The following is a 12266-nucleotide window of genomic DNA, read 5'->3' as shown; positions in this document are numbered from 1 at the left end:
TTTCTTTGGATTCAGACCCTCCTCTTTCTCTGTTTGCAGTGAAGGGGCTCCAGGAAAAATACCCAGGAATATCATCACCTATCACACTGGCAAAATGGCACTGCTGTCAGTTGACTATTGTGCTTCTGTTAGGGACGACAGTTGTGCTAACGGTGATTCTAGCAGGTGAGTTGCTTTGAATGACCAATGGGTGGCTTAGGCCCCGGGACGGGCACAGAAAACAGAAGACTGATTATAAAGCAAATCCATTGTCTGTTAGGGAACCAAGCAGAAAGCCGCATTCCAGAGCACAGCCTGTTTTCTTCCTGTCCAAGAGAGTGGATTGGCTTTGGGAATCACTGTTTCTATTTTTCTGAGGACACAAGGAACTGGACGTCCAGTCAGGACTTTTGTGCCTCCTTTGGAGCCAATCTGGCCAACTTTAACACCACCCAGGACGTGGTAAGAAATGCTTTTGGGGTTCCTGTTCTCTGTGACATGCTAAAGACACCCCACCCCGACTTGGAGAGGTTGTGTGAAATTAAAGGGTTGGGCGCCAGGAGCTCACGCTGTCATCCAGCTACCCAGGAGACTGAGATGGGAGGATCGCAGTTCCAAGCCAAACTGTGCAAGAAAGTCGTGAGACTCTTACCTCCCAGGAAAAAGCTGGAAGGAGATTTGTGTTACCGCCTTGAGCACAAGAGCTCAGGTACAGGACTGGCAGGGTGGCTTGGTTTTAAGAGCTTGATAGCATGCAGGAAGCCCTGGTTTCGATTCCTCCATACCACATATGGCGAAAAAGTGGGAAGTGGAGCTGTGGCTCAAGTGGTAGAGTGCCAGCCCTGAGCAAAAAGAGACTCAGGAACAGTGCCAGTCCCTGAGTTCAAGCCCCAATATTGGCACACATACACAGCATGTACATACACACACACACACAGACACACACACACACACACACGGACACACACACATGAAAGAGAAAGAATAATTCCTTCTAATAAATAGCTTCTCAGGAGGTTAAGATGTGAAGTCAAAGTTCAAAGCCAGCCTGGGACAGGGGAAAAATAAACTTCATCTGAAAGACAAGGACTCTCATTTTCAACTCACTGTGTTTTATTACAGAATTTCTTGAAGAGACACCAAGGTTACGATCATTGGATTGGACTGAGAAGAGAATCCTCAAAGCACAGCTGGAAGTGGGCAGACAACACAGAGTTCACCAACTTGTACGTTGTCAACCATCTTTTGGCTTCTTTGTTTTGGGTCAGGACTGGCGCTTGAACAAAGGGCCTGGGTCCTTGTTCCTGAGGTTTTGCTCAAGGCCAGTGCTCTACCACTTGAGCCACAGCGCCACTTCCAGCTTTTGCTAAATAGTTTATTGGAGATTAGAGTCTCATGGACTTTTCTGCCTGGGCTGGCTTTGACCTGTGATCCTCAGATCTCAGCCTCCTGAGTAGCTGGATGACAGCTGTGAGTCCTGGAACCCAGCATGGATTTGTTGTTGATGATGGTTTATTTTTCTGCATTTTGGAAACAGTTGAGCCTGAGTGAAGGCCACGTTTAGGGAGCCCACAGGTGGCCGTGGGTCATGAATGAATGCGTGGTTAGTGTGACTGGGATGGACGGGTGATGGACAGACAGGTGGCATTCACACCAGGACTTTGAGAATGGAAAAGAAATGCAACTCAGTCAGCAGTGCTCATCACCAATGTGAGACGACCGCTGCTCTATTCTGGTGAAATTCCAGACAGGGGCCGGCTTGTGGCCTGGTGCTGGAGTGCTTTCCTCGCATGCACAAAGCTCTAGGTTCGATTCCTTCCTGGCACATACATAGAAACAGCCGGAAGTGGCACTGTGGCTCAAGTGGTAGAGCTTCAGCCTTGAGCCAGAGAAGCTCAGGGACAGTGCCCAGGCCCTGAGTTCAAGAAAAAATAAATAAACGAAGAAAAAAAGACAGGCAACAAGCTGGGCTCTGGTGGCTCTCACCTGTCATCCTAGCTCCACGGGAGGCTGAGATCTGAGAATCAGGATTCAAACCAGCCAAGGCAGGAAAATCCATGAGATTATCTCCCATGAACCATACGAAAAAAAAAAAATAAGGCAGAAGTGGTGCTGTGGCTCATAATGGGAGAGCAGGGCCAGTCGAGCACCAAACCTCAGGGAGAGATCAAGCCCCGAGTTCAAACCCCATACCTGACAAAAGAAAGAAAGAAAGCAAGTATGTACCCAAATGTGAGTACTGCACGTGTTTCTGCTTGGCTCTAGGGTGGAAGTGCAAGGCCCTGGGGAATACGCTTATTTGGATGAGATTGGAATTAGCACCGCCAGGGTCTCCGAAGAGAGAAAGTGGATCTGCAGCAAACCAAGCCTCTATGCCCAGTGCTCAGCTGCCTCCAGCTCTCTCCTACCCCGTGCCTCCTCCTCTACATACTGTCTGCTTGTAGCTGGGATCCTAATAGCTCATGCCTAGAATCCCAGCTATGCAAAAGACTGACATCTGAGGACCTAGGTTCAAAGCCAGCCCGGGCAGGAAATTCTGTGAGTCTCAGCTCCAGTGCAACACTAGAAAACCAGCAGAGGCACTGTGGCTTAATTAGTAGAGCCCTAGCCTTGAGCTAGGGAAAGTGCTCAGGCCCTGAGTTCAAGCCCCAGGATTGCCAAATAAAATAAAGTTTACAGCAACTTTAGCATTGCTACTGGAGGACAAAGTTGTGACTTCTCTGTTCTGGGGTTCATGGAGCCAGGGGGTGTCAGAGCCCACTGGAAACACGAGTCATTCACCAGTGACAGACGTGCATGACACGGCCAGGCGTGAAAGGCCTGTGCTACCAGAAGATGGGATTTACACATTTCCCACCTGAAGCTCATTCAGTTCCTGCTTTTATTTCACCACATCTTTACCTCAAGGAATTGTGAAGAAGGGTTTCCCCTCCCCATGGTAAGTTAGAAAAGCAACACATCAACTCTCTCTCTCTCTCTCTGTATAGTGTGTGTCTGTGTGTGTGTGTGTGTGTTGTGCTACTCACTTCACATGGGGAAATGAAACCCTTCTTTACAATTCTAAATAACTGAGCTTAGAATCTTACGTAATCTAGCCTCATACACAGGCTCAATAGAAACGGATGGCATTGTAGAAGTTCTGTTTTTGTACCATGGTCGTGTGTGTGTGTGTGTGTGTGTGTGTATGTGTATGCCTGCATGTGCGCGCATGCTTGTCCTGGGTCTTGAACTCAGGGACTCATGCTCTTGGTTGGCTGTTCTTCTGAAGAATGGTGCTCTACCATTTGAGCCTCAGCTCCATTTCTGGTTTTCTGGTGGTTCATTGGAGGTAAGAGTCTCCTGGACTTTAGTGCCCAGGCTGGCTTTGAACCACCATCTTCAGATCTCAGCCTCCTGAAAAGCTAGGATGACAGAGGCGTGAACCACCACGCCCGGCCACCATGACACTTTCTGCAGGGGAAGCAGGGTGGGAGTCTTCTGAGTTTAGCCCACCCAGAGCACGAATCTCTCGTCATTTCCCCCATTTTGACTAGACCATTTTCCATGCCAGTCTCCACTGGGGAAATTTAAACCTGGGGGAGTCAAGACTGACGTCGGCGTCCTCACCCAGCTGAATCCATTGTCACGTCAGCCAGGGTGTCAGGAAAAACCCAACTGCGCCTGCAGCTGCCTCCCCTCTCCTCTGCCTGCCACGACTGCAGCCACGCAGGAGGAGCCACACCAGGCCCAGAAATGTCCAAATAAATAATGACAAAGACATAGGAAATAAGCTTCCATATTTAGGCATGGAACCAAGTTCAAAACCAACGCAGGACAAGACCAAGAGACTCCAGGAAAACACATAACAAAACCAGACAGAGCCACAGAGACTTTTTAAGTACTCACGGTGGCCTGGTGACCACCCACCAACTGTCAGAGTGACGGAAGACCACGGGGTCCTCAGAAGTCTCATGACTCCTCCCCATGGTGTCCCTGTCACCTGTGGGCTCAGGAAATCCACATCTCTGCCCCATAATAATCCAAACAGCACAGACCCACTGTGACCACTGGACAGTGAGAATAGGACGGGGAAGGCCCACGACTGGGCTTGCTGCGGGGCTGGAGAGGCTGTGCTGGGCTCAGGCCTGTTCCTCTCCCGTGAGCCCTTTCACAGCCCTCCACCAGAAATCCCCCGTGGAAATCCACTCCACAGGCTTCCCCGGGCTCCTTCTGTGGCCTGTCCCACACAAGGGCTCTGTCTGTGGCCTGTCCCAGGCTATCTCGCTGGGGCCTCTAATGAACTAGGACCCCCATAAAGTCACACGCTCGGACTGCTGGTAAAAAGTGTGAGGTTTTCTCTTGTGCTGACTGGCCAGGGCAACTCAACTCGGGAGTGAGAGGCCCGAACTCAAAAAGCAGGGGGTTTATGAACACAAAAACACCACGTGTGTGGGGCTCCATATAGCCCCACACACGTGGCCAAGAAGTGATGTCACATAAATCTGGCCACTGGCTCTACTGTCACCTTACAAGGAAATCTGTCATTTTAGAGGTTACCAAAACTAATGGGTGCAGAGGTAGGTGAGCAAATTCCAGAAGCAGAGCTATGAGCTGGATTTTGTGAAATGTGAACCACGTGATTCTAACTTGAAGCCACAGCTACTTTTTGCCTGGGGATTTTCAGGTAAGCTTCCTGTTTGGCTGGGGGTCTTTAGATGGCTAAAGCCATGGCTCAGAGGGTAGGGCACCAGCTCTGAGGGTTTTGTTTATATTTTTTAAAGCATGTAAATAGATAATGCCCTGAGTTCAAGGCCCCCCTATGAGCACACACACACACACACACACACACACACACACACACACGTGTGTGTGTATGAATGTATTTATAATACATAATATATTTTATAAATACATTAGATTATGGCTGGGAGTGTGGCCTAGTGGTAGAGTGCTTGCCTAGCATGCAGGAAGCCCTGGGTTCGATTCCTCAGTACCACAGACACAGAAAAAGCCGGAAGTGGTGCTGTGGCTCAAGTGGTAGAGCGCTAGCCCTGAGAAAGGTCAAGAACAGTGTCCAGACCCCGAGTCAAGCCCCACGATTAGCAAAAACAAAACATTATATTATATATACACATGTGTATATATGCATTAATATATAACATATTATCAATGTATTGTAGAATATATTGTGTATGATATACAATTCCTATGCAAATGTGCATGTGATTTTATTTCAGACACTGTACGTGGGTCTTTTTTTTTTTTAACACTTTCTCAGGTTTACGTCTTTTTGTTTGTTTGTTTGCCTACCCTGGGGATTGAACTCAGGGCTTGGGCACTGTGTCTCTCCATGGCGGGTGCTCTGCCACTTGAGCCACAGTTTTTTGCTGGTTCATTGGTGCTAAGATTCTCCTGGAGTTCCCAGGCTGGCTTTGAACTGTGATCCTCAGATCTCAGCCCCTGGGTAGCTGGGGTGACAGCCTGAGCCCCCAGCACCGCTCTTAGGCTTCTTCCAGCTCCCTTGCAAACCATGCAGAATAAAAGGCCTTGGGAGGGAGGGGAGAGGATTTCAACCCTTTCTGGCCTAAGCAGAGGCCATGGCGTCTCCACTCTCCTGGTCTCCTGTGGAAATGGGACATTGTCACTCTGTATGCTGCAGCCGCGCGCTGCGCCCACACGGGGGCGGTAGATTCCCTGCCAAGTCCACCTGGGCCAGAGACCAAGGCTTCCCTAGACAGCTGAGTGTGTGTGTGTGTGTGTGTGTGTGTGTGTGTGTGACCCCAGAATGAGCAGGGAGCAGTGGTCCGTGTTTCACGCCTGTCACCGCAGTACTCAGGAGGCTGAGATCTGAGGATGGAGGTTCAAAGCCAGGTCAGGTAGACAAACCTGTGAGATTCTTATCTCCTGTGAACCAGCAAAAATCCACACATGAACCTTTGGCTCAAGTGGCAGAGCACCAGCCTTGAGGGAAAAAAATAGGAGCTAAGCAAGAGAACAGGGTCCTGAGTTCAAATTCCAGCACCAGGGCAAAGCCCAACACACACACACACACACACACACACACACACACACACGAGTAATCTCTGAGCAGAGCCATGTAGAGCCCTGAATTCTGGTCCTAGTAGAAAATGACAAATTCAGCTGGCATTTGGTGGCTGTGGAGAATTTTCCTTCTGTTGGATTGGATTGGTTTGTTTTGGGGGTCATGGGGTTTGAACTCAGGGCCAAGCAGTTGTAGACGTGAGCTTTACCTCTAGAGCCACAGCTCCACTTCCGGTTTTCAGGTGGTTGGTTGACAGTAAGAGTCTCACAGACTTTCCTGCCTGGGCTGGCTTTGAACCTCCACACTCAGCTCCCAGCCTCCTGAGTATATATTTATAATAGTATATTTCATATCATATATTCTTATGATATAGAATATCGCATGATATATATCGTAAGACTATATAACATAATATATGATAAATAAGAATATATGATATATTATACTTTATATCATGAGAATATGTTATAAAATGTATATTATACACTTATTACATAATACATTGTTATAAATCATATATAACTATTATTTATTTAATAAATATTATGCATGTTGCATATTTAATATTTTATATGCACACATTTATGTTCCAGTAGCTTAAACCTGTAATTTTAGCTACTCAGTCAACTGGGAGCTGAGGATTGAGGTTCAAAGCCAGCCTGGGAAAGAAAGTCTGTTAGACTTTTTTTTTTAAATTTGCTATTCCTGAGACTTGAACTCAGGGCCTGGGCACTGACACTGAGCCTCTTTGTGGTCAAGGCTAGCGCTCTACTGCTTCAGCCACGATGCTCCTTCCGGCTTTGATCTATGTATGTGGTACTGAGGAATCGAACCCAGGGCTTCCTGCATGGGAGGCAAGCACTCTACCCCGAGCCTCCTTCCCAGCCCATGAGACTCTTAATCTCCAATTAGCCAGCAAAAAGCTGACAATGGACAAGCGGTTCATGTGGTAGAGCACCCAACCCATGAGAGCAAAAGCCAAGGAATTACCCAAGGCCTTGAGTTCAAGGTCCAGCACGGGGTGTGGGGGGTGGTTGACAGTTGCACACAGGTCTGTGCAGGAATGTAGACTCTAGAATGAGCTCAGTCGAGCGCCATGGTGGACAGAACACAACGCCAACGGGTTCATGTGTGTGTTCACATTTCCTTGTGTTTCTCCTCCTGCTATTCCCCTCCCGCCCCCCATCCACAACCAAGATTTATTCCCCTCCAGTTCCGAGTTCTGTGCACAGGTCAAGGGTGAAATCTGAACTGGAGAGGCAGAAAGCTGAGCTGGGAGTCATGGCTGTGATTTCTGTCTGGGAAGTTCCTTCTGACAGATCCACTGTATTTCAGAATCGCAGTTCTCAGCATAGAGGCCTCTGTGTGAGATGTGGGCGCAGCTCGGGGCCTGGGAATCTCCGGTCATCTGGAATCTGAGAGGCAGGACCAAAAACCCGCATGACCTGGAGCAATGTCTCAATCCATCCCTCCCCCCACGACCCGCAGAAAGGACACAGGCTCAAGGTCACAAGCACAAGGTTGCCAAAAAACCTTTTCATGCAGCTCACAGAATCCTCAGCCATGCTAGAGTTCATCTCTACTGGAAAGAATCATTCCTGTGTGTGTGTGTGTGTGTGTGTTTTCCCAGGACTTGAACCCAGGACCTTGGTGCTGTCCCTGAGCTACTTTTGCTCAAGGCCCAGCACTCTACTATTAGAACCACAGCGCCACTTACCACTGTTTTGGTGGCTTCATTGGAGATGAAAATCTCATGTTTTTTTTTTGCCCAGGCTGGCTTTGAACCTGGATCCTCAGATCTCAGCTCCTGAGCGGCTGGGAGGTCAGGCGTGAGCCACTGATTCCCAGGTGAAGCTGTGAATCTCTTCCTGGTCCTGTCAAACTCCATTAGAAGCCAGGCTCTGGTGGCTCCCGCCTGTTATCCCAGCTGCTCAGGAGGCTGAGATCTGAGGATCCAGGTTCAAAGCCAGCCCAGGCAAGAGAGTCCATGAGATTCTGATCTCCCATGAACCACCAGAAAAGCTGCAAGTGGAGTTGTGGCTCAAGTGGCAGAGGACCAGCCTGGAGTGAAAAAGCCAAGTGACAGACAGGCCCTGAGTTCCAACCCCAGGAGCAGCAGCGAAATAAACAAACTAACTAGAGATGAGTGTGCACACTGGATAAAAGAGCGAGTGACGCCCCTGCCACGTGGAAATGCTCCTGCAGCCTGGGAACCCCTTGTCTTCGCAGGCTGCTCAGCCTCTGGAAATTTCCTGACCAAACAAAGACACCTCTGTTGAGCACAGGCTCCATCTTACAGCACACAGCTGACACCCGTGGAGTGTCACATTACATCCCCGGACTCACGTTGTGGGATTGAACGCAGAGCCATTTATCCACTTCCACGCCTCCTCCGGCAGTGTGTGACTTAGTCCAATCCAGTAGAGGCTTTTGTCATGTTCCAGACAGTTCTGCAGGAGCCTCTGGGATAGGAGAACAAATGACAACATGACTCTGTGTGTGTGTGTGCGTGTGCGTGTGTGTGTGTGTGTGTGTGTGTGTGTGTGCACGTGTGTGGTTTGTATGTGTGGTGTGTGTGCACACGCCAGTCCTGGGGCTTGAACTCGTGGCCTAAGCACTGTCCCTGAGCTGTTTTGCTGAAGGCTGGCACTCTACCACTTGAGCCAAAACTGCACCTAGGTCATTTTGGTGGTTCATTGGTCGCACAGGCTTTGTTGCCTGAGTTGGCTTTGAACCCTGATCCTCAGATCTCAGCCTCCTGAGAGGCTGGGATGACAGGTGTGAGCTACCAACACCCAGCTGCTTTTATTTTATTTTCCCCTAGTGTAGCAGCACAAGCAAGAATGCCCTCACGTCTCTAAGTGTTAATTCTGCCTTCTCTGTGATGTATACAGATAGACACATACACACACACATACATACATACATACATACATACATACATACATACACACACACATACATACTCACATCATAGATGTTGATGCCTAGATGCAGAAATAAAGTTGGAAGTGTTACACAAACATACATATGAAAATTGGATAGAAGAGGAAGGAAGATGGCGCCGAGACAATAGGGACACTGCCTAGCTCTCTCTGACAAAAAGAGAGAACCAGGGAGTCCCACGAGCCAACTACCTAAAGAAATCCACAACAACAAACTCAACAAGCAACGGAGAAGGACTCAAACCTGAAAAGAAATCCAGATAAAGCTCACATCCAACTTTCTCAAAGAATTCGGAACGCGAGGACCCCTCCCCACCTCTCGCCCAAAGCCGCGGAAAGCCGCGCCGGACCAAGCCCGGAAAAGCGGCTTGAGCGGGCACCGGCTCCACGCGGGGAAAGCGGGGCGGGCACGGGCTCTAACCCACGAAAAGTGGCGGCAGTGGAGGGCGCCAGGCTGGGAGCCCAACGGCTGCAGAAACCAGCACAGAACCGGGCCGGTGAACGGCGGAAGCAGCGGAACCCAGACGCGGAACCAGAACAGCAAGCAGCGGAACCCAGACGCAGAACACAGGCGGCGGCGGAGACCCGAGGGGAGTGAAAGACTCCCCACCACCGTGGAGCACCCGCAGACGGACGCAGAGGCGTGAGTAATACAGCGTGTCCCCAAACACATCGGGAAAGCGGAGCGGGTGCCAAGCAATAGAACTTAACTCAGACCCCAACACCCCGCCCGAGAAAGACTGGCGGGAGCAGGGGGGCAAGGAATTTAGAATCCTGTCCCTCCCCTCAACAGCCCCCTCCCTCAGGCCATTGACTGGAGATTGACAGGCGGGCTACCCAGAAGACCCAGCACCCCACCAAGGGAGGCAGAGCTGTCCCAACTCCCACCCGCCCAACAGGGTCAATCCCCAGCCCTCTGACTGGAGACTGACAAGCGGGCGGACCCTAAGACTCAGCACCCCACCAGGGGAGGCGGAGCTGTCCCAGCTCCCACCCGCCCACCAGGCTCCTCACCCAGGCCACTGGATCTGGAGAGTGGAGGGCTTTGAGACCCTGCCTTACAAAAGTGGGTAGGGGGTGCGGGAAAATAGGAGCCAGCATCTGCCCCCCCTCAATTCTCGAGCGGGGCATCCTCCAGCTGGGAATCCTGAGCAAGACACCACCGAGGGCCCCCCCCACAGTCACAGACTCTGACAAAGCAGTGGAAACACAGCAGGGATCTGAAGGGCCGACCAGCAGCCAAGCTCCCCTTCTGAGAACCAAAAAGGCGCGGCTCCGCCCTTGGAGCCCACGCCCCCAGCTGGGCCCCGCCCCTGGGAACAGAGGGGTCTCCTGCTGGTCCTGCTGAGAGCCCCTGAAACTCTCAATCCCCAGACCGTTGGCTTGGGGCCGCCCCTGGAAGCAGCACAGGAAAACTTCCGCCAACCGCGCTCAGACAGAAGCTCGCAGATCCATCCCATGGTCCACAGTGAGGCCACTGGTTGGGCTAAGAACTAGTCGCGCAGCAACACATAAGTTTTATTCTAATACTTTCCAAATACTCTACCTACTTACCCCCTGACCTCTCTCATTCTATTTTTCTATCTCTGGACCTCTGCTCCTCTTTCAACCCTTATACTGCATGGATCTACACTTGATGGCTGTTGAGCAACATTGTATATCTAGGTGTTTAATTATCCTCTAGGCTCAGAGGGACTTAAAGACAATAGAGATTGGATTGAGAGGCTTATTGTTTTGAATATAAATTGCTTATCAGTGAAAAATTAGACTAGTCGGTAACTGCACGAAAAGAAAGAGTGATAACACCAATCAAAACTCGTGAACATCTAGAGTCTGCCAGCTACAGAGGTCTAGGTTGGTTATATCTGAAAAACTATAATCGTGTTTAGTATCAATCTTGCTCCCATTTTCAAATGGGCAGAACAAGAAACTCAAGAAAAATGTCAAATCAAGAAACAACACCTCCCACCTCCCCCACCCAATGTAAACAGCCAATGGAACAGTCACTGGCAAGCCTAGAGGAGAGTCTTCCAAGTGCTGTACAAATGCAATTGATAAACATCATTAATGAAAAATGTGAAAATATAAAGAAAGAGATAAGGGAGGAAGCCATAGCTGAACAAGAGGAAACCATAAACAAGGTGATAAGTGAAAAAGAAGGAGCCATAAAGGAAGCCATAATAAAGGCTGTTCAAAGAAAGATGGATGAATTCATAGAATCCACAAATAAAAACATGACCAAACTCCAGCAAATGTTCAAAGAAAATAAGCTACTGAGCTAACCACTCAAATGGAAATCAAGGAGCTAAAGAAATCCATACATGATCTAAAAGAAGAGATGCAAGGCATCAAAAATGAGCAATTAGTAGCAAGGGAGATGAAAAATAAAGTAGATAGCTTTGATAGCAGGTTAGACAATGCAGAGGAGAGAATTTCCGGGGCTGAAGATAATTTAGTTATTATAGAGAAAGAACAGAAAATGAGTCAATCCAAATCTAGGAAAAATGAGAGAGCGCTTCAGGAGGTCCAAGATACAATTAGGAAGCCTAATTTAAGGCTAATTGGTATTGAGGAGGGCGTGGAGAAAAAGGTCAATGGTATTGGAAATATACTTCAGGGAATCATCTCAGAGAATTTCCCAAATATCCAGAAGGGCAGACCCATCCAGATACAAGAAGCTTTTAGAACCCCAAACAGACCTGACCAGAAAAGAACATCTCACCGCCACATCATAATCCGAACTGGATCAGTAGAAACCAAAAAAAGGATCCTAAAGGCAGCCAGGGAAAAGGGATCAGTAACCTATAAAGGAAAACCAATCAGAATCACCCCAGATTACTCAGCAGAGACCATGCAAGCAAGAAGTGACTGGAAGCATATATGTCATGCCCTTAAGTCAAACAACTACCAACCAAGAATACTGTACCCAGCTAAGCTCTCATTCATAACTGAGGGAACAATAAAAACATTCCATTCCAGGGAAAAGCTGCAACAATATGTCGCAACAAAACCAACACTACAGAGAATTCTGCAAGATGTTCTATACATAGAAAACCAAAATAAAGGCAATATAGGGAAAGAAATGGCACCTAAACAGCATACCACCTAATGACCACAAGAACTGTCAAGACACAGGCCCAAATAAAAGCTTTTAAAAATGGTAGGACCTAATAAATATCTCTCAATCCTAACTCTCAATATCAATGGACTCAACTCTCCAATTAAACGGCATAGGCTGTCTAGTTGGATCAAAAAGCAAGAGCCATCGTTCTGCTGTCTTCAAGAGACACATCTTACCCAAAAAAACAATCATCTTTTGA

General features: G+C 48.7%; 1 protein-coding gene across 1 annotated transcript; it reads right to left on the bottom strand.

The window, feature by feature from the left end:
* Window positions 1–7125: 7125 nt before the first annotated feature.
* On the bottom strand, window positions 7126–8490 carry LOC150042067 (killer cell lectin-like receptor subfamily B member 1B allele A). Its single transcript, XM_090325200.1, has 2 exons — window positions 8348–8490; window positions 7126–7416 (listed from the first exon to the last, which is right to left on the bottom strand). The coding sequence occupies exons 1-2, from the start codon at window positions 8488–8490 to the stop codon at window positions 7281–7283; spliced, it is 279 nt and encodes a 92-aa protein (XP_090181326.1). The 3' UTR covers window positions 7126–7280.
* Window positions 8491–12266: the final 3776 nt, after the last annotated feature.

The sequence above is a fragment of the Megascapheus bottae genome, chromosome 37 (genome assembly GCF_031878675.1).
Source record: "Megascapheus bottae isolate mThoBot1 chromosome 37, mThoBot2.hap1, whole genome shotgun sequence".
In the NCBI taxonomy this organism is placed as follows: Eukaryota; Metazoa; Chordata; class Mammalia; order Rodentia; family Geomyidae; genus Megascapheus; species Megascapheus bottae.
The sequence above is the reverse complement of the archived record's forward strand: the minus strand, read 5'-3'. Positions and strand labels throughout refer to the sequence as shown.

Excerpts from the sequence above, each read along its gene's own strand:
- LOC150042067 (XM_090325200.1), bottom strand. The coding sequence starts at position 8,490 with ATGTTGTCATTTGTTCTCCTATCCCAGAGGCTCCTGCAGAACTGTCTG. Across the intron at positions 7,417-8,347 it reads TCTGCGTTCAATCCCACAAC|ATTCCAGATGACCGGAGATT; the intron begins GTGAGTCCGGGG and ends CCTGCCTCTCAG.